Raw genomic sequence first — 25,416 nt, forward strand, 5'->3', positions numbered from 1 at the left:
GGAAAATGACGCTCAGTACAAGGTAATGCAAAACAGAAGATCATCAAGTTCTTATTTTACTACTCCTAGAAATGTAACCAAGTGTCCACAGCCAAATAGTCCAAAAATAGCTGGCAGCAGCCACAAGGGGGCGGCTTTAGAGCTGAAGTTAGGGCTGATGAGATCCACTCGAGAAGGCGGCTTCTCACAGAACTGCAGCCCTGGCAGATTTCAGGAGGGAAGAGGGTGGACCTGTGCGGGGTGCGGGGACCTGAGCGAGGAAGAGGGCGGAGAAGCTGACTTGCACCCATGCGCATCCTGCATGGCCCAAGGGAGAGGCTCTAACTCTGGCATATGCATATTTCCTCAGCTAAAGGGATCCATCTGCCACAGGAAGAGGGACATTTCTCAGGCTTCCTGCCTCCTTTGGCTTAAATCCTGGGCCACTCATTTGGCTTCCCAGACACCCTAATACGGGAGGGGTGGGAGGAGGCAGCAATTACTGGAAGCTGGCACCCTCCTTTGTGACTTAACATACTCGCACGTCTTTTCAGTTGACGTCAATCTACACACACAAGTCTGATCGTCCATGGCCACACTGAAGTGGGGACAGACCTTGGACAACGGTACAACCTTGACAGAGCCCCTGAGAGGTCCTGTCATCCATCATTCCAAATAGCTCTGCCATCACAGCCTGAGAGAGCCCTACTCCGTTGTTTACCATCGAAAACTTAAGACATGCAATAATTTTTATACTAACTTGGAAAAGATGACAGAAATCACCCTTAGCTAAACAACAGGCAAAAGAGTGACTCAAGACACGAGTCTAGATTCTGGGAGAATGCCCAGAGAGAAGCAAGCAGAAAGGAGGTGCATTTTGGTAGCTGTATCACAGGTAAAATCCACGATCAGCCTATAGCCCTACAATGAGCAGTTCACGGGTTGTCTCTACCAATTTCTGCTGTCGATCTAAACAGAATCAACATAAAGCTGGGATCACCAACAAAAACAGATTTCAAGCTGACTCTATAGAGAGAGCTACATTATGTTTTTAGGTGGAGATAATGAAGTATAAAATAGTCCCTGACCTTAAGAATCAGAAAATCCATTTAAACCACATATCAGGGCAGGGGAGGTGGGGAGGAGAGTCATAAAACAGTGTGGTGCATGATTAAGGAAGCCCTCATGAGATGGCCCTCCCCAGGATGTGTAAAATGCACGCACGCAGAGACAAGGAGGGGAGGCACTCAAGATTAGCAGAATTACACTCTGAGCGAGGTACAAAGACGGGAAAGTACCAGGTCTTGTGAACCGACAAGTATGATCCCGGCTGGAGAGAAGACAAAAATGGAACCTGGACATTTTTGGCATGCGGTCAGGAAAAATGGTCAAAAATCTAAGTGTCCAAACAGAAAGGCTGAAAGTCTACTAAAACTACACTTATCGTTGCTCAACTGCTACTCTGTCTAGAAAAATAACTGTCAAGTGTCAGCAGCATGCCATGCTGAAGGGTCCACCTGGGGAGAGTCTGAAGTCCAGAAAGCCATTCCTGAAGGCTCTGCTTTTTCACAGTAGGCTCGGAAACATAACAGAGTGTTCAAGGCTGCTTGGGAAATTGGGTTCCCAATGATGACAGTCTCAAGTTTTAGCATGAGCAATTCTTTTTCTGAGGATTGTGAGTCCCTTCTGAGGGCAAAATAATAAATAAATCAGCAAGTCCAGCCAACACAGGTACAACCTACTAGTTTGCCGAATTAGCCTGCAGACAGATTACCTATAATGGGGTCATGATGTCGTAAGTTAATGGGAAGGGTAGGGGTTTCGAGGGAACTCAGGATAATTACAATAAAGCATACCCTAAAACGGTAGTACCGTGATAAATCTCACTGTATAAAGAATGAGTCTAGTATTTTTCATCTTATTTAGAATATACAACTAATGCGTACTTGTTTCCAGGTTTCTTTCCTTCTAATGTATTTAGATGCTGTTCAAGGGTCTCCATAAGACTGCTGGGAGCCTACAATAAGAAAGTAAAAAATAAATGTCTGCATCGCTTTCTTTCAAAATAAATACACTGGAACATCACTGTAACTTTGTATAGTGCAGGTCTGGGCACCCTAATACATATGGGAGATAATTTCATTCCAGGGTCTTTTGGTAATTAGATATTTAAATTCCACAGAATCTCAAACAGGCCCATCATATATATACTTAACTTCACTGCATAACAAACAGTGTTACAGTGTGGTTTCGGTGTAGAAATGACATTGGATAGACTTTTACTAAGATATTACTTAAATGTAGTAAACTCAATTAAATCAAGTTCACCATATGTTTCCATAAGACCACAGTGGAAAAATTAAAGGTATTTGTATCCAAGTCAAAAATATAAGTGCCCAAATACAAACTTACAGAAATATGAAAATACAGTAAAATCTCACTTATCCATATTTGACTGAAATATTAGGGAAAATTACTACTTTATTAAAAAAGAAAGGGTAAGTGAGAGTTGTGGGGGAAAAAAATACAACTTTAATAGTCAACCACAATTAAGATTTTCTTATTATTGAGCTATGTAATTTATATACATAATAAAGTAACTTTAGCAAATATTAATGTTATAACAGACTACTGTGTTTTGGCAAATTTAATATATTTCACCTCTTTTATTAAGAAGCACCTGAATGTCTTTATCATACTTTAGGCAATATAAAGTGATGGCATTTTGCTGTATACTAGGAGAAGAAATAATAGGTTCATATAAAATTCCACCCCGTCTATTCCTCAAACATTAGAAATTTACCTTCACCTTTCTCGAATAATCTTAACCCAAGTTAGACTTTAACAGCAGCATAGGCATTCAAAGACTGGCATAACATTTATAGATACATTTAATTTTGACAATTATTCTTAAAATTAATATAAAATTAATTTTGAGGGATTTTAAAGTAACTATGCTAACTGCTAAAATAGTATACCTCTACATTTTACATTGCACCTATAATGACAAATGAAAATACAATTCTTATTAAAATTGTTTAGTACATTTAATATTCATTTTCATTTCACTAACAGACTCATATACTGCCTTAACAATAATATTATTACATATATAATTATGTGAGATTGTACATGTAAATTACAAAGTGAGCCACACATAAATTTATAAATATAAATTAGTAAGTGAACAAAAATATTAACTTGATCAAAGTGACGAAGGTAGGGTAGAAAGGGACAGCCCTGTGAACGTTATATAAAAAGTTAATTACTGTAGAGTAGAAAAAATGACTTTCAGGAGATACAATAAATTTTGAAAGTTATAAAAATTAGAGTTCTTAATATAGCTCAGGTAAAAGGTGACTTAGCAAAGTTTAGTAAACTACAACTAGGGGTATACGTCTAAGTTTTAAAGAATGAATTTTTAAGAGATAAAGGAAATTTTGCTCTATAGAAAAACTGTAAACTACTAAGATACACTTGCTTAATAAACAGAATGTGTATTGTAACTTTAAAAGGAAGAAGACAGAAATGGCTTAACAATTTTTAGATGAATTCACACCTGAGAACTTCCATTATAATTGTCATAATAGTAATGATTATAATTGTCATAATAATGGAACCTAGGAGGCCCGGGCATATAACTTTAACCTTTTCGGTTTCCATTCTTTTCATTGGGATCACAGTAAGGAAAAATATATCAAGCCATAGAACCTCTCTCCAGTTGGAAGACTTAGGTCCTCTGAGTATTAAATGCAATGTAAAAGAAATGTGATTCTGTGCTAAACCTGTTTAAGAAATGCTATTTATAGTTACGAAATAGAGAACAGTATGGGATAACAAAAGAAGTAGTATTTTTTTCCTATATGGTTTCTTAATTATGTAAAACAAAAAAACCAAAAACTAGGATGATAGTTTGCAATTTCATTCTTTTTGTAAAGTTTCTTAGTAATTTAAGAAAAAAATAAAGTAGTAGGCACTAAAATCACAATAGTTGAGAGAAATGTGACCAAGAACACAGACTACAAAACTGACTTTAAGAGGTGTTATTTTGCAATGCATTGCACATAAAATTAAGTTTGGAGCATTTTACCTTAGAAGTTTAGAAATGCTTCATCATTTATATCTTATTAGGACATGTGAAATCTAATAAAATAAACTCTTCAAACATTTTTGGAGGGAAAAAAACTACTTTGATAGTAAAGTTCATTGAGTGTAGGAATATTGGCCTTCTGAGCTCTATGGCACTGAGCACATCCTGGCATGCAGCAGACAAAAATGAAAACTGTCTCAAATTTCCAAGGGGCAAAACTTTGAGAATGCCTCTGCTGTTGTAAAAGGAACTTTAGTATAATTAGCAGTATCTTTAGTTGCTTATTTTAAATACTGCTGAAGTCAACAGACCAATCAGGTGAAAATACCAACCCAAAGAACAAGGGGCAGCTTGTGACTAATAAATAACAGTGATATATCATGGTTACCGATTCATCAGTGGTACAGTCTTTAAAAGGAGACTTTTCTTTACCAGTAGTTTTCAGATCAACCAGAATTCCTGACATCAAAACCTAAGATGTTTTTCATAAATGGAGATATATTAAATTCGGAACACATGCACACACACCAAACAGGAAATAATATTTTGAAAATCCTTTTCTTGAAACAAATTCATAGCTGATTGTGAGTACAGGATCAAAAAGGAAGCATCCATCTACAATTTAGATGCTTTAGATCCTAAAGCATCATTAAAAACAAATGGAAATAAAAAGCAACCAAAAGCTCATTCAAATTTTTTGCTTATTAGATCTAAGAAACCATTGGAAAGTGCTGAGGAGGAATATTTCAGTTCTGATACCATATTCACTTCTTATTCAATACAGTACTTCTGAGTGTTTAACAAGGTTTTTCATTGGTATTTATAAATCATTTAAAATGCTGTTATGATGGTATTATATGCACAATTTAAAAAGGGCTACAGATGACCACACTGGTATTTACTGTACATTTTCTAACCAGAAAGACATCCATTCACTCCCTCTGTTTCATCTTGCTGCAAGAGGAATTCTAATCCTTTCTCGGTTAGGAGCAGCCTTTCCCTACACCCAGTCAATAGGTAGCCCTTCTGGTCCCCATCATCTCTTTAATCCTCTTCCTTGCTGGCTATTTTTGTCCACCGCCACGGCTAGATTCAGTGGCCATGGCGGCCACAGAGAGGCCTGGCAGAGAGTAGAACCCAATCTCACAGGTCTCAAACAGAGTCCACACTACCTGGCATTTCTGACCATCTCCAGATTAGTTCTTGTCTAACACTATCTGCAGGACTAACCCTAGAACAGCTCACATTCCAGTTTCTGTCTGACCAGACTGTCACAGTGGGTCTAAAACCCCAGCTCAATGACAAGCCTCCAATGAGACCTGTGGAAGAGTTCTAAATAAAAATTAGGGAGTGTGTTTAGCTCTGCTGCTCATGAACCCAACAGAAATCACAATTAAGTAATTTATTAAGAAATTTCAGAAGCACACAGAACTTTTGAATTGAGATTTAAATATACACTGGAGAAATGAACTAGAGGATTTTTTTTATAAGGAGATAATTTCAAAATAAATGTTAATACTGAAGTCTATGTGGCTCTTCAAGTCATAACAAAAGCAGAGGATAGAATGTTACCAGTGTCTAATGAATCTCTACCACAGAATCGCTTTCTACTAGACCCAGAGTGAGATTTTATCTTCTTTAAGGATGGGTCTCTGTTCCCCAACAGAACATACATCATTACATAAAATATTATGCCTCTGGACTTCTTAAGAGAAGATTATATAAACTGTAATGAATACAACAGTATCATTAAAAATTAAAGCCAAGTATGTAAATCTGTCAATGATATGCTATAATTTTCTAATTTTAAAAATAGAAAGGTATTTAAGTATCCTTTTAAACCTTTCTTTATCTCCCTTCAGACTCTGCCCAAACTGAGATAAATGAGGACCTATTTTCTTCTTAACTTGCCAGCGTCTCTAACAACATGACTAGTTTTACTTCTGTTCCATGGTGAGAGCAGTCTATACAGTGGAAATAAAGATGATTTACCATTTCTAAAAGCTAGTCATTGAGTTAAATATTTAAATATCTACATTTTTTAGGTTAACATGTAGTTGGGTTATTTTTTTAAACTGCAATGTAAATGTTAATGTTAATAATGTAAATAATTTAAAATGAAAGCACAGTGATTTTCTTTGCTTTTTATTACAGTAGTACAAAATTAATAAATCTTTATTAGATTATAATCTATAAAGAAATTTTAATAGTATTTTATGCACACAATTTTTAGCCATATCCAAGATGATACCAATATCTTATTTAGGTATGCACCTAATCAAAGAACACTATTTTCTCATAGTAGCAAAAATATTTTATACTAATATTCTGTCTATTAGAAGGCACTTTCCACCAACTTTTAAATAAAAAAATACAATGCCATCATTTTCTGAATTGTTCTGTGAATTTTATTTATGAAGAATTCTTGGCATTTAATTGGTACTTTAATAATAATAATAATGGTCTCAATACAGAGACCATTACTTTGGGTTTCCCTAATTTTTAATAAAAATTTAAGGTTAACATTTAAATATAGAAACATTTTAAGGGATAATAAAGATAATAAATTATTAAACACATTTTGATACTATTAAAAATGGGTAACCTTTCGTTATGACAATTTTCTTCAATTACAATAACTTTTTTTTATTTGCAAAGACAGAAAACTCATATATTCATTACTGGTATATATGGTAGCAGTTCTTAACTCTCTCCTATCATCTATTTCTAGTTAAAGAACATGTTTGGAACAGAAATTTACCGTAGCAGAATGACAAGTTGATTAAACAAAAGTAGTTCCTGCCAATTATGAGAAAGGTCCTACAGTAATTCTGCACATGTGAATGATCTTGATTCTAAATCCAAGGAGCCGTACAATGTACCCTCTTAACAGATAAAAGGATTGATAAGGAAGCTCTACTATTGTTTTTGCTTCCTAGATAGTCCCCAGAAAATCACTCATCTACCACTACTATTTTTTTAAAAAAGGTTTTTTTGTATATAGAAATTCCTCCCCTTCACAGGGGAGACAAAAGTCAGTGTATTGAACAGTAGAACTACAACATCAGTGTTCTCGCTATTCGTGCCCCTCCTCCATCCCTGGGACATGTTGAAAACTAGGAGAAGAAGCAGGAAGAACAGTTCAAATGTTCTGATTACATGCCTATGAATAGTCACGTTTCATGGATAAAACACTTTTTAAACATTTTTCAAGGCTTCCGTTTGATTCAAGTTTAAGAATGAAAAAATGAGCTCAATAATTAAATACCGTTGCCTTTAAAGAGGAAACGATTTTATAAGATTAGGAAAATATTCATATTATCTCCAGAAATATATTTAATAGCTAAAAAAGAAATAGTAAGTTAGAATGATTTCCAAGAAAGGTGGTTGGCCTACATTCAAAAACGCATTAAATGCTTATAAGCCTCTGCCCATTTATGGTAAACTATGGATTAATAATTTCATGCATACTGAATTTTTCACTCAGAGAATCACTTACCTGTGTGAGGTCAGGAATGTCACCTTTATCAATGCCAACTTGCTGCGGATTAAAAAAAAGTTACTTAATAGGTTTTTAAATTAATTTCTCAGATCACCTACAGAATTAGTTAAAACCACAGCTCAATCTTGGTATAAAATAATAATTATTATACATATCAATCTCACTTTGAATATGTGCTTTTTGTGGAGTTTTCCACTCAATATAAGAGCAATGATTTTGGCAATATAGATATAACAAATGTACAGAATTTTGCTAGAACCTGAAAAAAGAACTTAGGAAACTGAAGTGTAAAAGGTTCCCTCCATGGTTAATGGCAACGAAAATTTTTTTAAAATGCTTCGACTAAATTTAAATTGTTAATTATGCCCAGTCAGTCCTCTGGACAGGGAATGTTCACTGAATTTTAATAACTTGTTCAGGGTGTAGTTTCCACCCTTCCTCACACAGAGAGAACCACTGTGACATCCAAGATGTATCCTTCCAGAGTTTCTTTATGCATATCCAAGGAAACAGTAAATCCATAAATACATAGTTATTTCCCACATTATTATAAAATAATAGTGTATTATATACACTGGGATTATACTTTTCATTTAACAATACATCTTGGAACTATATCCATATTAATATACAGAATTTCTTCATTTTTAAACAGCTTCCTTGTCTTACAATTTATTTAACAAGTCACCTATTAATAAACATTTAAGTTGCTTGCAATCCCTTGCCATTGCAAGCAATGCTGCACACATCACTTTGCACCTGTGTGGACACATCTGTAGGACACATTTGTAGAAGTGGAATTACTAGATAAAAGCAAATGTGAATTTTAAATTTTGGTAGCTTGGGGAAGGAAGAGAAGGGAGGGAGGGAGGGGCAGAAAAAGAAAGTGCTATCAAGACTGCAAAAACGGGAATATATTAATAAAGGTGAATCAAGGAAGAGAGTACACAGGTGTTCACTATACAAGCTTATCAACTCTTTTGTAGGTTTGACAATTATTCAAAATAAAAAGCTGGGGAAAAATACAAATCATAACTTCATTCTCTCATTCTATATAAACGATGAAATTGAGGCTTAAAGAAACAAAGCGGGTTAACCCAAGTCTCTCTGTGAGAAATGAAGTGCTTCATTATGCTGATGGAAATGTGGAAGCAAACACAGGAAGCCTAAGTGTCGGCTCCTGAAAGACAATAAGGCAAACTGGAGAGGGGCAAGTCCACTTGTGTGTCAAATGCTGAGCTAACTTCTTTCCTTTGCCTTTTCTATATCTAAAGCAGCGTAGGGAGACGCAACAGGGAAGAGATATGGGGATATATGTATATGTATAGCTGATTTACTTTGTTATAAAGCAGAAACTAACACACCATTGTAAAGCAATTATACTCCAATAAAGATGTTTAAAAAAATACAAAATAAAGCAGCGTTTCTCAGCCTTGGCCCTATTGACATTTTGGGATGATAATTCTTTGCTGGGGGCTGTCTTATGTCTGCCCTAAACTCACATTCTTTCAAAGTATGGAAATTATAAATTAAGGCAACTTCATTCTATTTATTTCCATATTTCAATACCTCTTGAGATGATACATTAAAATAAATATGAATATGAATGAAGTCAGTGTTTTTTAAATTAAAGCATTATGGGTCCCTAATATTGGAATCACCTCCTTAAAAGGTGATTCGATTCTATTAAGTGGGTAACTGTTAAAGGAATTCTTCCTTTACATTGCTATTCTTACTGTCCTGAACTTCTGAACCACAATGAAGTTGGAGGATGAAGTGCGATTGTATTACAGAAATCTCATCACTTTCTGTCTGCAAGTATTCTGGGAGACGTAACTCCAATGAGTTGGTATTTACCTTGGAATAGCAAACTAAGAATAATTTAGTTCTATAAAAGGTAAGTGCGTTTAGCAGACATGCCTATTACTTGTAAAATAACCATTTTACAAAGGTTCAGTTGTCTGCTTTAGGAGACTTCAGTATAAGAATTCAAAGCACAGGAAGTTTTCTGTATTTTAAGCAATTCCTCTGCAAAATTTGAATATATCCATAGGAATTATTCAATTACTCCACATTTCTTTTAATACGATGGGAAATATAATGTTAACATTTGCCATATAGCCTATATATAGAGTTGTATTTTTTTTTTTAAGAGTTGTATTTTAGAAACAACATTCTTGCAAGTCATCTACACATTCTTCAGGCAAATGGTATTAACAACAGGGTAGCTTATTGAGTAGGAGTCCATACATATGTACACCACACAAGCACTGCTTGGTAGAAAAGAGAAGCTTCGTATATTTGTTGAAAATTTTCTGTATTTACCAATCATAACCAAACCATTCGACACTGGTATCCAAATAGTTAATGTTTAAATTATGAACGATGCGATTTAAATGTGAAAGAAAACACTAATGGTTAACCCATTGTGATTAATGTTTATTCTATTAAAAATAATTTTGTAAATTAGTATCCATTCTATAAAAAGTCTTAGTCATAATGTTTGAATAAAATTAAAATATTTATTATTATGTTGTTTAAAGACAAACTCTCAAAATGACATCTAATTTCTGTATATCTCCTTCTCAGCAGCCTGAAATGGGCCTGTGATAACACGAGGTTATCAAGAGACACAAAGTAAAATTTTACATGTAAGAATAGAAGGAACTGATATATAAGCACCCTTTTTCTCAAGGAGACCTTGAGCCCAGCCTTATTATGTTGATTAGAGAAATATTTACCCCCAAATTGTAACACGTCCAGCTCTTTACTTTTTTGATATACACAACATCAGATGGGAACACTGGGAAGAGTGTGCATCAGGAATTAATCGAACAGTGAAATAATCTTCTGCCCTGAGTGTTTAGGTATAATTGATCTTCTCACAGAAAGAAATTAGGCAAATTTTGCTAGATTACATTGATAATTACAGTTGAACCATGGGAAAATCATATCAAATACAAAAAATAAAACTTGTGTAGCAGCAAAAGTTTCAAGCAATTCTATCCTTCCTTAAAGGCCACCAACATCAATAAACCCATAGAAATATACATGAACATGCTTTAATGTATATGCAGTTTATTAAGCTAATCTTTACCTTTTGTTTCCCATATTGATTTTTTTAACAAATTCTGATTATAAACTGTATGGATCTAAGCTCGAGAGACAGTATTTTGCAAGATTATTTTGGTCTTGGAATTTAAATATGACAATTATCACTCCTGTGAATAAATGAAATTTGAAGAATAATGCTTGGACTAGAGTGCTTTTGAAACTATGTGTATAAAATGTCTGTTCTTGTGCTATATTCTGAAAATGGCAAAAACAGCAAAAACATGGCATGAATGTCCCACGTCCACAGCATTTTATGCTTTGCTGGTGAGCTTCAGAACCCTTCCCACAAAACACTTCAGTCAGCCCTAGCAATCAGTTAGTTGACAAGCAAGATAAGAACCCATCTGTCACCCTGACAAAGGAATGTAACAAAATGTCATAATTTCCACTATGAGTCAATCATTGGATTTCATAAGAGAAGACACCAATTTACAGATAACCTCAGGAACAACAACTGTGTGGTTACACAGTTATTGTGATTACGTATAAAGAGACATCCTTAAGACACAATTTATAAACTTTATAAAATTAATTATACTTTGTTTTCTTTTTTCCTTGTATTGAAATCATTTTGACACAGTAAGAAAAGTCAGGGTTTATCGTTTATACACTAAGAACAATGGACAGACTTTTCTAAGGGCTTTTTTCTACAGTTCAATACAAAGGAAGCACTTTCTCACAATCAAGGACAGCCATGAGGTGAGATGGAGGCACAGACCACCTTGCAAAGCTGTGAACTCATTATCCATGAAACTTTTATTTGGACACAGGATGATCTTCTGATTGAAAAGCAAGAGTGCAGAGCACAGCTCTGGGTGAGAAGCAGGATGAAATGTCTTCCAAGGCCACTTCCAACCCTAATAACCTGTGACTCTGTGGCAGAATGTCTTGCCAGATTATGAACGTTACTGTTTACTCCAGATACATGTGTTAATATCACTTACCTCTGCAACTTTGAGAAATTCAGACACTCGTGTCATCCTAGTTAGAAATCGTTTGTAAATTTCTAGAGCATCTTTACATTGTCCTTTCTTCATTTCAAAAAACTTTTCTAGAAGAGATAGATAAGCATTTCGGAAAGTGTATTATATTCAATCTTCTTCTAAGCTTACATTGATACTATTACTTAACAACTTTAATGTCTGACTCAAAACACTTGGCACTAACACTTATGGGAAATATTAAAAACACCTAAACAAGTGAGGTCTGAGTAGTTTAGGAAAGGTGTTATGTTCTAAGGTGTCTCACATGAAACAATTTAAATAATGAAAATACAGTTAAAGTAGAAGAATATATTAATTGTCATAACAGGTATACTTCATGATACATATAGCGTAATATTCTGTTTCAGAAAATAGTATCAAATTCTTGCTGATAACAATCTCAAAAGTTAAAACTGCACCCTACATCATCCTTATTTTCTTAATAGTTCACTATAAAGCAATAATCTATATATTATAAAGCAATAATCTATAAACTTCTCTGAATTAAAGAGTTCTTTAAATTGTCTACACTCCATATAAGTGATACTTGCTTTTAGTGGTCATCAACTATTTCTTTCAAACATTATGTCTTTTTGTTATAAAATAGTGGAGTTTCGTCCCTTCTAGTCTATAATCGTATCGTCTTTCTCAACTTTTAGCTTTCTAGACAGAAAAACAAAGGGTCCTTTTGCTGCTCTCTTCTGCCTCCCAAGACTAGAATTATGAATTATAATTGTAGTATGAGAGTGTATTTTCTCAACTTTTAGCTTTCTAGACAGAAAAACAAAGGGTCCTTTGGCTGCTCCCTTCTGCTTCCCAAGACTAGAATTATGAATTATAATTGTAGTATGAGAGTGTATTTTCTCCATACATGTTTTGAAGAAAACTAGCATTTTAACAGTGCTTTCCCCAGCCAGTCATTCATCCATTCATTCAGTCAAAAATTACTAACATTGCGGATGGAGACACAGTCGGCCAGTGTCTACAATAGCTCCCTGGCAACCCTGGATCATAACTGTTGGCTCAGTATCTTCATTATTTCATATTTGCACATGCTTAAACATATGCTATTTTTATGCTCTCTCACATTTGAAAGTTCTGGATTTCATTCGGCATGTAATTTTACTACCTCAAAAGTATTTTTAATTTTCTCATGAAAGGTTTAATAATATATAATTACACAAAGAACTAATTATTGAGGGTAGCTAATCATTACCTTCTGTTGACAGTTTTTTGGTAATTTTACTTTTAACGTGGACCTCCCCTGCAGGGTATTCGAGGGAAGCAAAAAGATCAAGAAAACAAACACATAATGTATTCTAGTTGTTAGGATTTGAGAGGAAAGTGGGTCTTTTAAAAAATGGCCAAATTTAAGTATACTTTCTTTGTCCACCCACCCTGTCTTCTAAGCTAGAGACAGAAATATGGTGTTATAGGGGAACAGATCTTTTCAGTTTAAACCTTTGAAAATTAGGACTTATTCTGGTAAAACACATCTTTCTTGCTTTTTAAACAATCTTCACATAAACAATTTCTTCCAAGTGTCTAAATTACTTTTCTTTACTATAAGTTTATTTCTTTGAATCAGATCTTCAGTGATAACACAAAAAGAGAAATCAAACTGAATAATCTCAATCTCCTCTTAGAACCAATGCATCAAAATCTTAAGCAGTGTTTTTTTGTCTCCTCTGGATGCTTTTTAAGTTGTTTGTATCTTTTGTGGTAATTTAGGATTCAGCAACAAAAGAGTTTTCAATAATGATGGTTTTAGGTTATAATCTCATAAGTGGTTCTGTAACAGTGGTAATGACACAGAGAAGGAACATGTACTGATCAGTGCAAAGCTGTAAAGTTCCCTCACCCGCTTAAGAGACCAGAGAAATTAACACTTTTAACAGAGGGGATGGGTCACCCAGAAATGAGTCTCTTTCTTTCATAATAAAGATAACATGTTGATTTTCAGTATCTGAAATGATCAAATATTGACATTTGTAATGTGAATCTTTATAAAGTGTTGATAAATTCCCTTGTTATATTAGTACTGGCTTTTGCAGAATAACTGTCCAAGGAAAAGAACCAGATGAAAAGGTATCTCATCCCTGTGAAACAAACTAAGACCCTGCATGTAAGCTATTACTAACGACCACTAGTCAGTAAGGGAAGCATCTTCTTATTCATGCATCAGAGTTTCATTACAGTGATAAAATGTTTGCTAAGATTTGCACCACTGTTGATTCCAACATTAGATGCAGAGAACTGGTCATGAAGTCCTTGACTAAGACTCACCCATGATATATTTATAAAGTTAATTCCTAGCGCTTAGTTAGTAAACAAACAAAAAACAGACCTGTCTCAAAACACTTGGGATACTGCGTATACGTCTCTTCTAGAGTGTTACTTTTACAAGAGCAATTTGACAATGCTGAATGAAGGCCACTCAACACCACAGTGTCGTGAGGCCAGAGTGTACAACTACCACTTTTGAAAGGTTAGGTCTCTGATATGAAAAGGTACAACTCTTCTCCTTTTCTGCTCCTAATCTTAGGCAAGAGACTCTTTTTTTCAAATTAAATGAAATAAAAAAATACATGGAATGTTTATTATTTTAATATAAGGAGAAAATGCATGCTTAATACACTCCATCTGTAAAGTTAACATAAAGTAAAGCAGAGCAGCATTTAAGGAATGTTCAAGACAATAACAGAGGAGAGTCACATGACTTAACATCTTTAATTGCTAAATCAATGGTAAAGGCATTAAGTCCAGTGTTCATGAAGCAGAAGTGGAGATGAAGCGGGGGTACACTGGGGAGAGAAGATGAGAATGAATCAACAGAACTTCATTTCTGACTGGCACAGATTTTAGTCAGTGGGAAACTCAACGCTTGAGGTAAGAACACAATATTTAAATTTAAGTGTTGACAAATAAGCAGACGTGCAAAACTGAAGCTCAGGAGGAAGGGAAGGACTGAAAGCATAGATGTGAGACTCCTCATAATGGAAACGATAAGTTTCCCAGTGAAGAATACAGAGAAAGCAAAACAGCAGATGGCTGGACATGAACTTTAGCAAAAGCTCACATTTATGAGTTGTAAAGAAGATTAAGGTCAGCCAGCAAAAGCGAATGGAAAAGTCTACCTTCCTTGGCTTGCCACCAAACTCCCTCACCTGAAATAAAGGTGATGTGGTTTTGAACTGCACACCACGGGCAGGAATCTCTCCCCAGGAAAGGCAAAACCTCCCAGGGCACTGTATTCGACGTTGGTGACTGGCTCACCCAATTCCATTCTATCTTTTTCTAGACTCATGAGAAGCCAGGGATCTGGATGCAGATTTAGTTCCGCACATTAGACAGACCTGTGGGCGATCTGGAAGGTGAAACTGAGGCCGAAGCAGCAGGCTTCCTGTACCTGAACAGCTGTTTCCTATGGCAAGTGATAAGATCCTTGGAGGGTGAGCTACCTTTCACAGCATTTCACTGTCACCCTCCAGCCTTCCTGGGCTTTAGGGAATAACTGTCACAGTCACAGCCACATGATCTGACTCCCTGGATTATAGCTTCAAGTGTCCGTTCTCCAGCTCCCTAGTGCTGTAAGGCAGCCGAGATTGTTTCAGCATACTTTCAAGTAGTGGCCTCACAAGCAGTCGCTTCCCTAGAGCACAAGAACTGGTTACTTCAGGAGCATCTCAGGAGGCCGAGACCAGGACCAGTTCCTGTAGGCTTCCCATAATTAAATGAAGACCTAACCCCTTGTTTTGAATCCCTTTCTACTTAGAGTACGTGGAGTGGTTTCTGTTTCTTGCATAGACGCAGTATTTGGTGGCTGAAGAGGCTGTAGAAATCAGACCCTCGAAAACGTCAAAGGGAGGAATCTGGGATTAGACAGATAACCTGAATGAATGTGAAGGCAGTGATGACCACCTGCAACTAGTGGAGAATGGGATTCTCGGAATCTGTGCGGCACAGGAGCAAAATAATGACTTAAATTATGACCTATGGTTTTCTGAAATAACCACATAGAATGGAGCTTATCAGAATAAGCAGCTGCTGGGATAGACCATGACGAGAACAAGGCAGATGGAACTGTGGGGTGGACGGCTGCTCCCGACTCCACTGGAGAGCTTAAAAAGGAAAATGACAACACAGGATTTAAAATGACTGGCTCAAGGCTCCAGTCAGACTGTGGTACTCCAAGCTGCCCTAAAATAATCTTATCCTTACAGACACAGGGCTGTCATCGCCAAAGTCAGGGAGTCTAATCTTGTGAGTTGCTGAATTATAATGTATGTGGGCAAGTTAAATTTCCAGCTTCAACAGGGTCTCCTTTGTGAAAGTTAGGATTCTTATTGAAAGAGAAAACTGGAAAGGAAAGTACTTGGGTAGATTCAAACCAAAATGAGCTACCCTTGTTGGAAAAGGCTTTTCTTTCTCAGTCTGAAGAGGCTGGTCCTGCGTTGCTTGGAGATCCTGTAATCAACCCACCTTCCACGAGGGAATAAAAATTCTCCTCGTGCTCTGTCCCTCTACTTCTCACTCCCTTCCCCTTGCCAACTGCTTCAATACCTAGAATGAGATTTAGAACCCAGCAATCCAGCATGTCCTCAGGAGACAGGTACGAAGCCTGACTCAAGAGGAAAAAAACATACATGCTAAAAGAAGTGCAAGACTGTGCAAATTCATGTTGGCAGTCGGGATGCCAGATAAAATACAAGACACTGAGTTAAATTTTAATTGTAAAAAATAATTTTTAGCGTAAGTAGGTCCCAGATATTCCATGGGACTTACTAATACTAAAAAAGTTATTCATGTTGATCTGAATACAAATTGAACGAGACGTCCTGTATTTTTTTCCTCCTGAATCGGGCAATCCTAATTGATAAAAATCTAGATAATTCCAATAAATTCTAAAGGTTCTGAGCAGTAAAGAAGGACCATTATGTTCGTTTTTCTGATGTCACTGATAATTCATCAATTTGTGTGAACATGCCAAGAAGCACCGATTGAAAATGCTGGCCTGTATAGCCAGGAGGTAGAAGCAACCTAAGTGTCCATCGACCGATGAATAGATAAAGATGTGGCACATATATACAACGGAATATTACTCAGCCATAAAAAGAAACGAAATGGAGTTATTTGTAGTGAGGTGGATGGACCTAGAGTCTGTCATACAGAGTGAAGTAAGTCAGAAAGAGAAAAACAAATACTGTACGCTAACACATACATATGGAATCTAAGAAAAAAAGGTTCTGATGAACCTAGGGGCAGGACAGGAATAAAGACACAGATGTAGAGAATGGACTTGAGGACACAGGGAGTGGGAAGGGTAAGCTGGGACGAAGTGAGAGAGTAGCATGGACATATCTACACTATCAAATGTAAAATAGACAGCTAGTGGGAAGGAGCCGCATAACACAAGGAGATCAGCTCCGTGCTTTGTGACCACCTAGAGGGGTGGGATAGGGAGGGTGGGAGGGAAACACAAGAGGGAGGAGATACGGAGATATATGCATATGTATAGCTGATTCACTTTGTTATAAAGCAGAAACTAACACACCATTGTAAAGCAATTATACTCCAATAAAGATGTTAAAAAAAAAAAAACACTGGCCTGAACATCCGGAAGTGGATCTAACACAGTGGTTCCCAAACTGTAGTCCCCCAAACCCAGCACCATCCAGGCCCTCACTAGATATGCAAATTCTCAGGCCCTACCCCAGACCTACTGAATTAGAAACTGAGTTAGTATCCAGCAACCTCAATTTTAATAAGCCCTCCAGATATTCTTGAGTAAGAGCCTTGAAACACAGCCAAAAGCATTTATTCCTACTCTTCTGCAAAGGGACATTTACCAGAGTGACTACACACATGGGAAAGGGGACATACCCAGAATTTTCAGGGACACAGACTCTAAGCCGATGCTAGTCTCTGGGGATCCAAAATGTCACTATATTTTCTACCAATCTGAGTGGAGGCTTTCTGGGGATTAGGAGATTAAAAAAAAATTAGATCCAGTGGATGCATGAAACTATCAGTGGTTATTTCCCCAGTTTCCTGAATACACAGATGAAATACTTTGAAATACACAGAAATACTTTAAACCTAGCAGGATCCCCACATCGGTTTCATGATCTCTACAAAGATACAGGGTAGCAATTCCATCATATTCCCAGTTAACTTGCATACCTGGTTTGTGCAAAAGATGAGTGAATCTTAGAGATGAACTGTAGGTTACTGGAAACTTATCAGGTGATGATTCTTACTTGCAGAGATCCAGATGTGTCCTCCTTTCCAGCATAAAATCAGCACAGTTGCTGACATGTGATAAGCATCTATCAAACTAGCAAGTTCTTTTCTATCTACCCCAGTAAACACAGCCCATCAGAAGTAGTTTTCTTTCATCTGGCAGGGATGCCAGTACACGGTCACTGTCTTACGTCAAGTATATTAACCTCTCTGGTTGTCATAATGCCACTGGACATCATTTGATGACATGAGGTTGACTGTGGCTGGTGGGAAAGAATTTCAGGTGTGCTAGGTGCCTAATAAGTCACAGGCAGGTCAAGGGGAAGGAGAGAGAATCTATGAAAGCCCAGGGACCTGCTACATCGATGAAGTTTCTGCGGGTCCAAAGGTCCCCTCCATCTGAAAGACACACTGCTTCACCTTGCACTCTCTGTAAGGAAAATGCAGGCGAAAGTTTTGCCAAGCTTTTTTCGGTTTTGGAGGTAGCATAGACAACATGTGTATGTGCTGCTCTAAACAGAGTATCGGTGTATGGTGTCAGATGGAAGCAGGGCCCAGCTCAAGGAAGACTCTGCAACTGCTCCAACCTGGGGCCACTCGGGCCTTTGTTCCTGCAGAGCTAAAGGCACTGCAAGTGTCTACAGCAGATCCAAATGCTGCAGGACGACTCTGGCACACGCCAATAGGAAAATACAACAGAAGCCTCTAGCGCTTTGGAGCAGGGCCATTTCTTTTTCAGATAGTAACAGATCTCCTTTGGAAAAACTGCTCTAGGCTTGCTTCTAGAGACTGACGTTCTGACCAGAGAATACCAAGTGATCATAAGACCTCAAGCGATATCTTATACACCAAACCATAAAGCTAGACAAGTGCAAGAATATACTCCATCATCAAATGGAGGCGGTAATATAAGCGATTGGCCTCGAGCAGTGCCTGAAAACCCATGTAGGTTGTATGAACAGGTGGCTCATACTCCCAGCATACCTACATCTTCTGGATGGCTACTCCTCCCTCCAATCATGCCTATAGCCTCTGGGAGATCCCTATGACCAGCTGACAGCGGGAAGAAAATAATTCAAGCTTGGTTTAGAGATGTTTTCTCAGACTGGCACTAGGTGGAAGTGGTTTGCTGAATCATTATATCCCAGAAAGGGGTGACCTTGTCAGTAGAAAGAAATCTTTTACTGTGGGCCAAACGTCAAGCAGTGTATCTATCTGATTTTCACTTTATGGCAAATGAAAGATAGTGAGATGTATGGAACTATATCAAAATAGGAGCACCTCCAGGGGAGGCATCAGAGGTAGTTGTCAGCACAGTGGAACAGTTATGTATTGTTATGGGACTTATTCCAAGAGGCAAAGCCTAGAACCTGCTCCTTCGGTCATTCCGAAATCTTGTAAGCATCAAAATCCCTGTATGAAATCTCTTTCTGCTGAAAATACCTAGAATGCTTTCCATTCCCTGCACTTAATCTCGACATAAGAACACACACAGAGATGTGACCTGAATGAGCCGTGTATTTAGATTTTTATGAAGTCTGTAGCATCCAAATCTTTGCATTCTGATACAGTCTCTCTTCACAGACACCATTCAGTAGTTCTACCTACCAAGTAAATTAATAACTCCATCATTGTAGCAAGCAAAAAGTTTGATAAGGTCCTTGAAAAGAAGCATAAATGCAGCATTTATGACACCATTTGTTAGTTCATTTGGATGTACCTAGAAACAGATGAAAATTTCATAAGTTAACTGCAGATCATCAAATGACAATTTTTCCTCAGAGCATGTTAAGAAGTCTCAAATGACTAAGAAATTCATTCATATTCACCAAATGCTGCATAACTCTTTGAGTAACACTACCAATATCAAAAACTGGATTGCCTATTTTTTTTGCTTCAATTTAAGTCAATGAAGTTAGTCCTATCAATTATAAGACATATATACATTCTATGTGATTAATGATCCACAGATAAATCAAATCCAACTTTTGAACACCTGGACTCCTGCTGCTTTCACCATGCCATATTACATTCTTCTCCTTCCCCTGTGTAATGATCTCTGTGGAAGAGTTCAGGCTCCAGGGGCCTGCAGTGACTCAGAGAGGAAGCCTAGCATAGGGAAAACATACCCTAGCCGTCTACCCCTAAAATAATTCTGGAGACTCACAGTATTCACCCACCCAACAAATACTCTAATCACTAGCACCAAGAAGAATGATTTCTCTCCATTTCCCAGTCCTTGCTCACAACTCCTCGTGCTCTGCTCTTTTTCCTTTTCTGACTTCTTTTCTCCTTTAAGTAAGACAGTACCAACATCAACGGTAAGGAAAGCAAAGAAAAATGAATAATAAGAAAAAAAGTTAAGAGAAGCAATTCCATATATACCTAGTGATGTCCTTACTGTCAAATCTGTCAAAAAACAGTAAGATGGTTTGCTGCTTTAAATGAAATTTCACAGGAGTTGGGTGTTGTGACTAGGACAGACGAAACCATAATCTTAACAGAGATTTTAGTTACTAATATTTGAGGAAAATCTTTGTTTTAGGCAACCACCAAAACAGAGGAAAGATAACAATGTGAGTTAAGAATCTTCCTACAGGGCAGAACATTTTATTTTCACAAATCAGGTATGTTTCATTAATTAAAATTTTTAGTTTGAAATAAACTGCAAATCCACATGAAACTGTGAAAAATATAGAGATTCCCATGTACTACTTACCAGTTTCTCCCAGAGGTAAAATCTTGCAAAATTATAGTACAATGTCACAACCAGGATACTGATATCAATACAATCCACCCATCTCACTCCGATTTCCCGTTTTTACCTGTTGTTGTATGTTTAGTTCTACATCATCTTATCGCATGTGTAAGTTAGTGTATCCACCATCACAGTCAAGATACAGGTTTGGTTTTAAGAGACAAGCCACGTTGGCATTGGCAGGAAGAAGGACCATGACGAAACAAAAATAATTCTCTTCCATGGATGGTGCCATTTAAACAGACTGTATAAAACAGGTTCTAATAGCAGGCTGGGGTATTTAGCTGCCTGAACATATGTTTTGCAGCTACTTTATTCTGTCAAACACAACAGGAGGCCACCATCCTGCTCTGAACATGGGGATCCAAGAATGCACCACTCGTAGTTTCCCATGACTGAAGTAAACACCTGTAAACTTCTCGGACAATCTGGACAACCAAAATCCTCTATTCCTCACTGACAGCCTAAACTAAGTGTTCATCTAATTCAACTATATGAGGGAGACCTAAATCTGTCTTCTGAGGAAATTCCTTATCTGTAGCCCACCTTCAAATAAAAGGCAGCATGATTGTGTAAGAAGCATTTTCTGGTGAGGTACGTACGTCGAATTCCAGCAGTGCATCAATCTGTCCCTGTAGTATGGGCATACTCTTCAGTAGTTTCTCAGGAGCCATTATCCTCATGACACCATCAGCCCTACAATTTAACAAAAACCAAAAAGGTAAGACTTACTTGTATGTGGAAAATTTGAGACCACATGCATTGTTCCAAACTGTTTTCCTCCTATTTCCTTGTTAATCTCCTGGGATGATTCTGAGATGTGAAGAGGCTTTGGCTGGGTCCCTTCTCTATACTCCTTCTCACCCACATGCATTCCTTAACCACAAAGGCTGTGCTTTCTATGCACTGCCCTCAGGAAGAAAGCAATGTGGTCTGGATAAAAGAGGCCAGCTGAATCTATGAATGGATTTTTCTAAATCTATAACAGAAATAGTAGTATTAAAAATCTAGGTTTCCTAAACCCCAGTTTGTTTGTTTTTGAGAGAGAGAGAGAGAGAAAACATGTCTTGGAAGTCTTCAAAACCTGTAGGACTGGGAACAGAATTTATACTATTAACCATCAAGTGAAGAAAAAGGCATTCTGATTTGCAGTTTGGTCAAAAAGAGCTGAGTTTAACCAGCTGTAGAGAATGTGACTGGAGGTTAGCACTGAAGGGTGCATCGTAGGGGGCACTGAAGCCTGCACCCACCCACAGGCCTCTTAGGGAGCTCCTGTATCCAGAGATGGTCAAGAAGCAGCAGGAGTGAAACAGCTGAGGAAAATGCCCAGGTGACGTGACGGTGCTGATAATGGCAGCTTTCGGTCTCTCCCACCTCAACGGTAGGGAAAGCATCCCAAAGTGCCCTTATGTGCCCACTCGGCGGTGCAGAAGTTTCTAAGAAGGCTGTGGACATCTTGTGGAGAGGTCACAATCCAGCTCGGAACATCAGGCACGGCTGCCCAGGGCCATGTAAGAAGTCAGAGGAAGGCATAGGAACTAGAATCATCTCTAATGAGATGGGGATGAACTCAAACCTTAATTTCATAAAATCTTCACCCACAAGAAACTAGTTTATTTTGAATAGGCAAGTTTATATTTTTCACTACCATGATAAAAAAAAAAGTAGTTCAAAGCTAAGTTGAGGTCAGCTATCAGAAAACAGAGTTATATCTCTTTGTGTGAATTCTTGAGACTAAAATATTAAACTTTGTACAATATGTTGCCATTATTTCAAATTAGGAATGAATACAAGATTTGCACAGATCTATAGCTGAACACTTTTGATTAAACTCAAACATCTATTTAGAGGGAAATAAACAGCAATTATGAATTAAACATGCAAGGAGTCTGTATCAATGAGATTTTCCTAATCAATGGTTAGTATTAATAATTAGTTCAGATATGGTGTGTTTTCATGTGTTTGTGTGTGTGCATGTATAACAGTAGGACAGTGTTATCTGTTCTCCAGATCTGTGACAGATCTCCACACACACATACAGTTCAGTTTCACCTCAATCAAAACACAATGAAATAACTATTGTCGACTACAGCCATGTTCTTTTAAATGAAACTTGTTTAAATTCTCTCCATTTAAAATTATTTGAAGGTATATAACTGTTGAAGAATTTTGAGTTGACTTTAACAAAATAAAATGTTGTACCATGTCAACTCTGAGCAGCAAATCAGATTTTCTGCATGAAAATATAAATAAGTAACATTGCAACCACAAGGCTAACTTGCATGATATTATTGAGTTTTTTTTTTAGATTATTATAAACTGGGCCTTCGTGATCAAAACTAGTTGGCAATTAACTTAGTTAAGATAAATCAAGTATGTCTCAAAGACTTCTTCTGCTCAAATAAATATGAGAAAGAAAAAACATACCCTTTCTTCACTCTGGCAAAATCAAATGCCATCTGTCTGTAAGAGAAAGCCTTTTCATTCAAATATCTACTATAGCGCCTTATGAAGGTAGACATATCATAACCTGGGGAGAGAGGCAGAGGAGATAAAACTAATTAATAAAATACCTTCAACTGTGCTTTGCTAGCTCCAATCTTTTTTTAAACTCCTCAAATATAAATAATTCTAAGATGAGGTCAATAAGTGTACCAGACAGGCCTCATTTAAAATCCTACTTCAGGCAAAAATACTTTTGGCATGAGACATTCCAAGACTATTCAATTTAGATATGCTACCATCTTTGTACAGAATGCCTTTTCTGATTTTTCCTTGCATTTTTGTTCACTGTTGCAGATTTAATACATGTAGCTATCTGAGAACTATCCACGTGCTTGGTGTGCTTGTCTTATACGTTACGTGACAACCAGTAAATATGCTGAATGAACAAATGACTGCAGTACAAATTCTAATAATTTACAAAAAAACATTTAAAACTGGATTATTTTTCATTGGCAAAGTACTTTTTCATTTCATTGTCTCTTACACCTTCATTAACAAACAATTGTGGATCTAACATACCCACTGTTACTTTTTAAGGTAAACACTGAAAAAGACAAGAAATAGAATTAATGTATAATTCATATGCTGAGTTACATAACAATTAAGTATTTTAAAGCTAATATAAAGTAACTATATAGTTAGGTTTACATTTTTTTCCTTGTATATCCAATGGAGCTATGAGTTAACACGGATTTTTAATTAATAACCTCACTTCAAAAATTAAAAAATTCTGCATCAAAAACATTAGCAAGAAAATTATAAAACATAATATTCTCACCATGGGATCCACTTTTGTCCAAAAAATTACTGAGATTGAATAGTGTATTTCTAGAGGCCAAATACTGAATAAATCTCTGAAAAACAAAAGTCAGAACTAAACATCAGTATTCTGAAATCACTACTTTAAACAAGTTCTGATACTAAAGACAATTTTCTAAAAACATAAATTCTCATTGTGATCTTTTTTACTCAGTATAAAGTTTCCTAGTCTGCGGGCTTTCTCTGAGGGGGAATAAAAACTGATCAGACCCACTGAGATAGAATTAAATTGTGTGATCTTTCATTTCTGTATATAACAGAAACACTGCAATTTAATAGGATTCGGTAGGTATCCCATATAAAATGGCTAATTTTTAGTTTAGTTAATATTTTCCAAAATTAAACATTTTTATGAAAGCAATTTTCACACAGAGGCACAAAGAATTACTTCCCAATGGGAAAATAATTTTGTTGTTCCTTTCTCCTAATATTTTTGTCCATTAATACATTTACATGGTATATACAGATTTAACACTTTGATATCCCTAACAAAATGTCTAACAACATATTTCTGAAAAACAGCTAAACAGTAGATTAAAATTGTACTCCAGATGACTCTGAACCATATACTTCCTCTTACTTTTCTCCTAATTAGTGAAAGCTTAAGAAACTTAAGTCATCACCAGCCTCCCTCCCCTGCCAGAAAAAGAAAAGTTAGGTCTACATGGCTTACCTCATTTCCATGCACCATGAGATGATGCGTAGTGACTAAAGCTTTAAATACAACCACCCAGCTACTGTTTGTTGCCCGCTCAAAGAGCGTGTCCGCCATCTGAGGAATATTAACATTGGTCTCATTGGTAGCCTGGATCAAATCTATGGAAATAGAAGATTTCAGTCAATGACACTAATGATTGCATAAAAAAATTTCATTTCAAATTTTAAACATTTAAACCTGTTGAGTTTATGAGTCCAAAATTGCACTGACAACAGCTAAAAAGATTTTCAAAAATTAAATGTCAGAGAGATTGGTTCAAGATGGTGAAGCAGAAGGATGTGCTCTCACTCCCTCTTGCGAGAACATGGGAATCAAAACTAACTGCTGAACAATCATCAACAGGAAGACACTGGAACTCACCAAAAAAGATACCCCACATCCAAAGACAAAGGAGAAGCCACAATGAGATGGTAGGAGGGGCGCAATCACAATAAAATCAAATCCCATTACTGCTGGGTGGGTGACTCACAAACTAGAGAACACTTATACAGAAGTGTGGGTGGACACTTATACAGAAGTCCACCCACTGGAATGAAGGTTCTGACCCCACGTCGGGCTTCCCAACCTGGGGGTCTGGCAACGGGAGGAGGAATTCCTAGAGAACCAGACTTTGAAGGCTAGCGGGATTGCATTGCAGGACTTCGACAGGACTGGGGGAAACAGAGACTCCACTCTTGGAGGGCACACACAAAGCAGTGTGCGCAT

The 25,416-nt window shown here is 36.8% G+C and overlaps 1 protein-coding gene across 7 annotated transcripts in view; it reads right to left on the reverse strand.

The window, feature by feature from the left end:
* SNAP91 (synaptosome associated protein 91) overlaps positions 1-25,416 on the reverse strand; it is a 156,547-nt gene that overhangs the window by 80,565 nt on the left and 50,566 nt on the right. For all 7 annotated transcript variants that reach the window (XM_060283755.1, XM_060283757.1, XM_060283759.1 and 4 more), the window contains exons 3-10: positions 24,667-24,809; positions 23,953-24,028; positions 23,097-23,199; positions 21,272-21,365; positions 19,520-19,631; positions 11,630-11,736; positions 7,569-7,610; positions 1,926-1,996 (exon numbers count right to left, since the gene is read on the reverse strand). In XM_060283755.1, coding sequence (XP_060139738.1) covers positions 1,926-1,996; positions 7,569-7,610; positions 11,630-11,736; positions 19,520-19,631; positions 21,272-21,365; positions 23,097-23,199; positions 23,953-24,028; positions 24,667-24,809 — 748 coding nt within the window. The remainder of the gene's footprint in view (positions 1-1,925; positions 1,997-7,568; positions 7,611-11,629; positions 11,737-19,519; positions 19,632-21,271; positions 21,366-23,096; positions 23,200-23,952; positions 24,029-24,666; positions 24,810-25,416) is intronic.

Source organism: Globicephala melas, chromosome 14, assembly GCF_963455315.2.
Source record: "Globicephala melas chromosome 14, mGloMel1.2, whole genome shotgun sequence".
NCBI lineage: Eukaryota > Metazoa > Chordata > Mammalia > Artiodactyla > Delphinidae > Globicephala > Globicephala melas.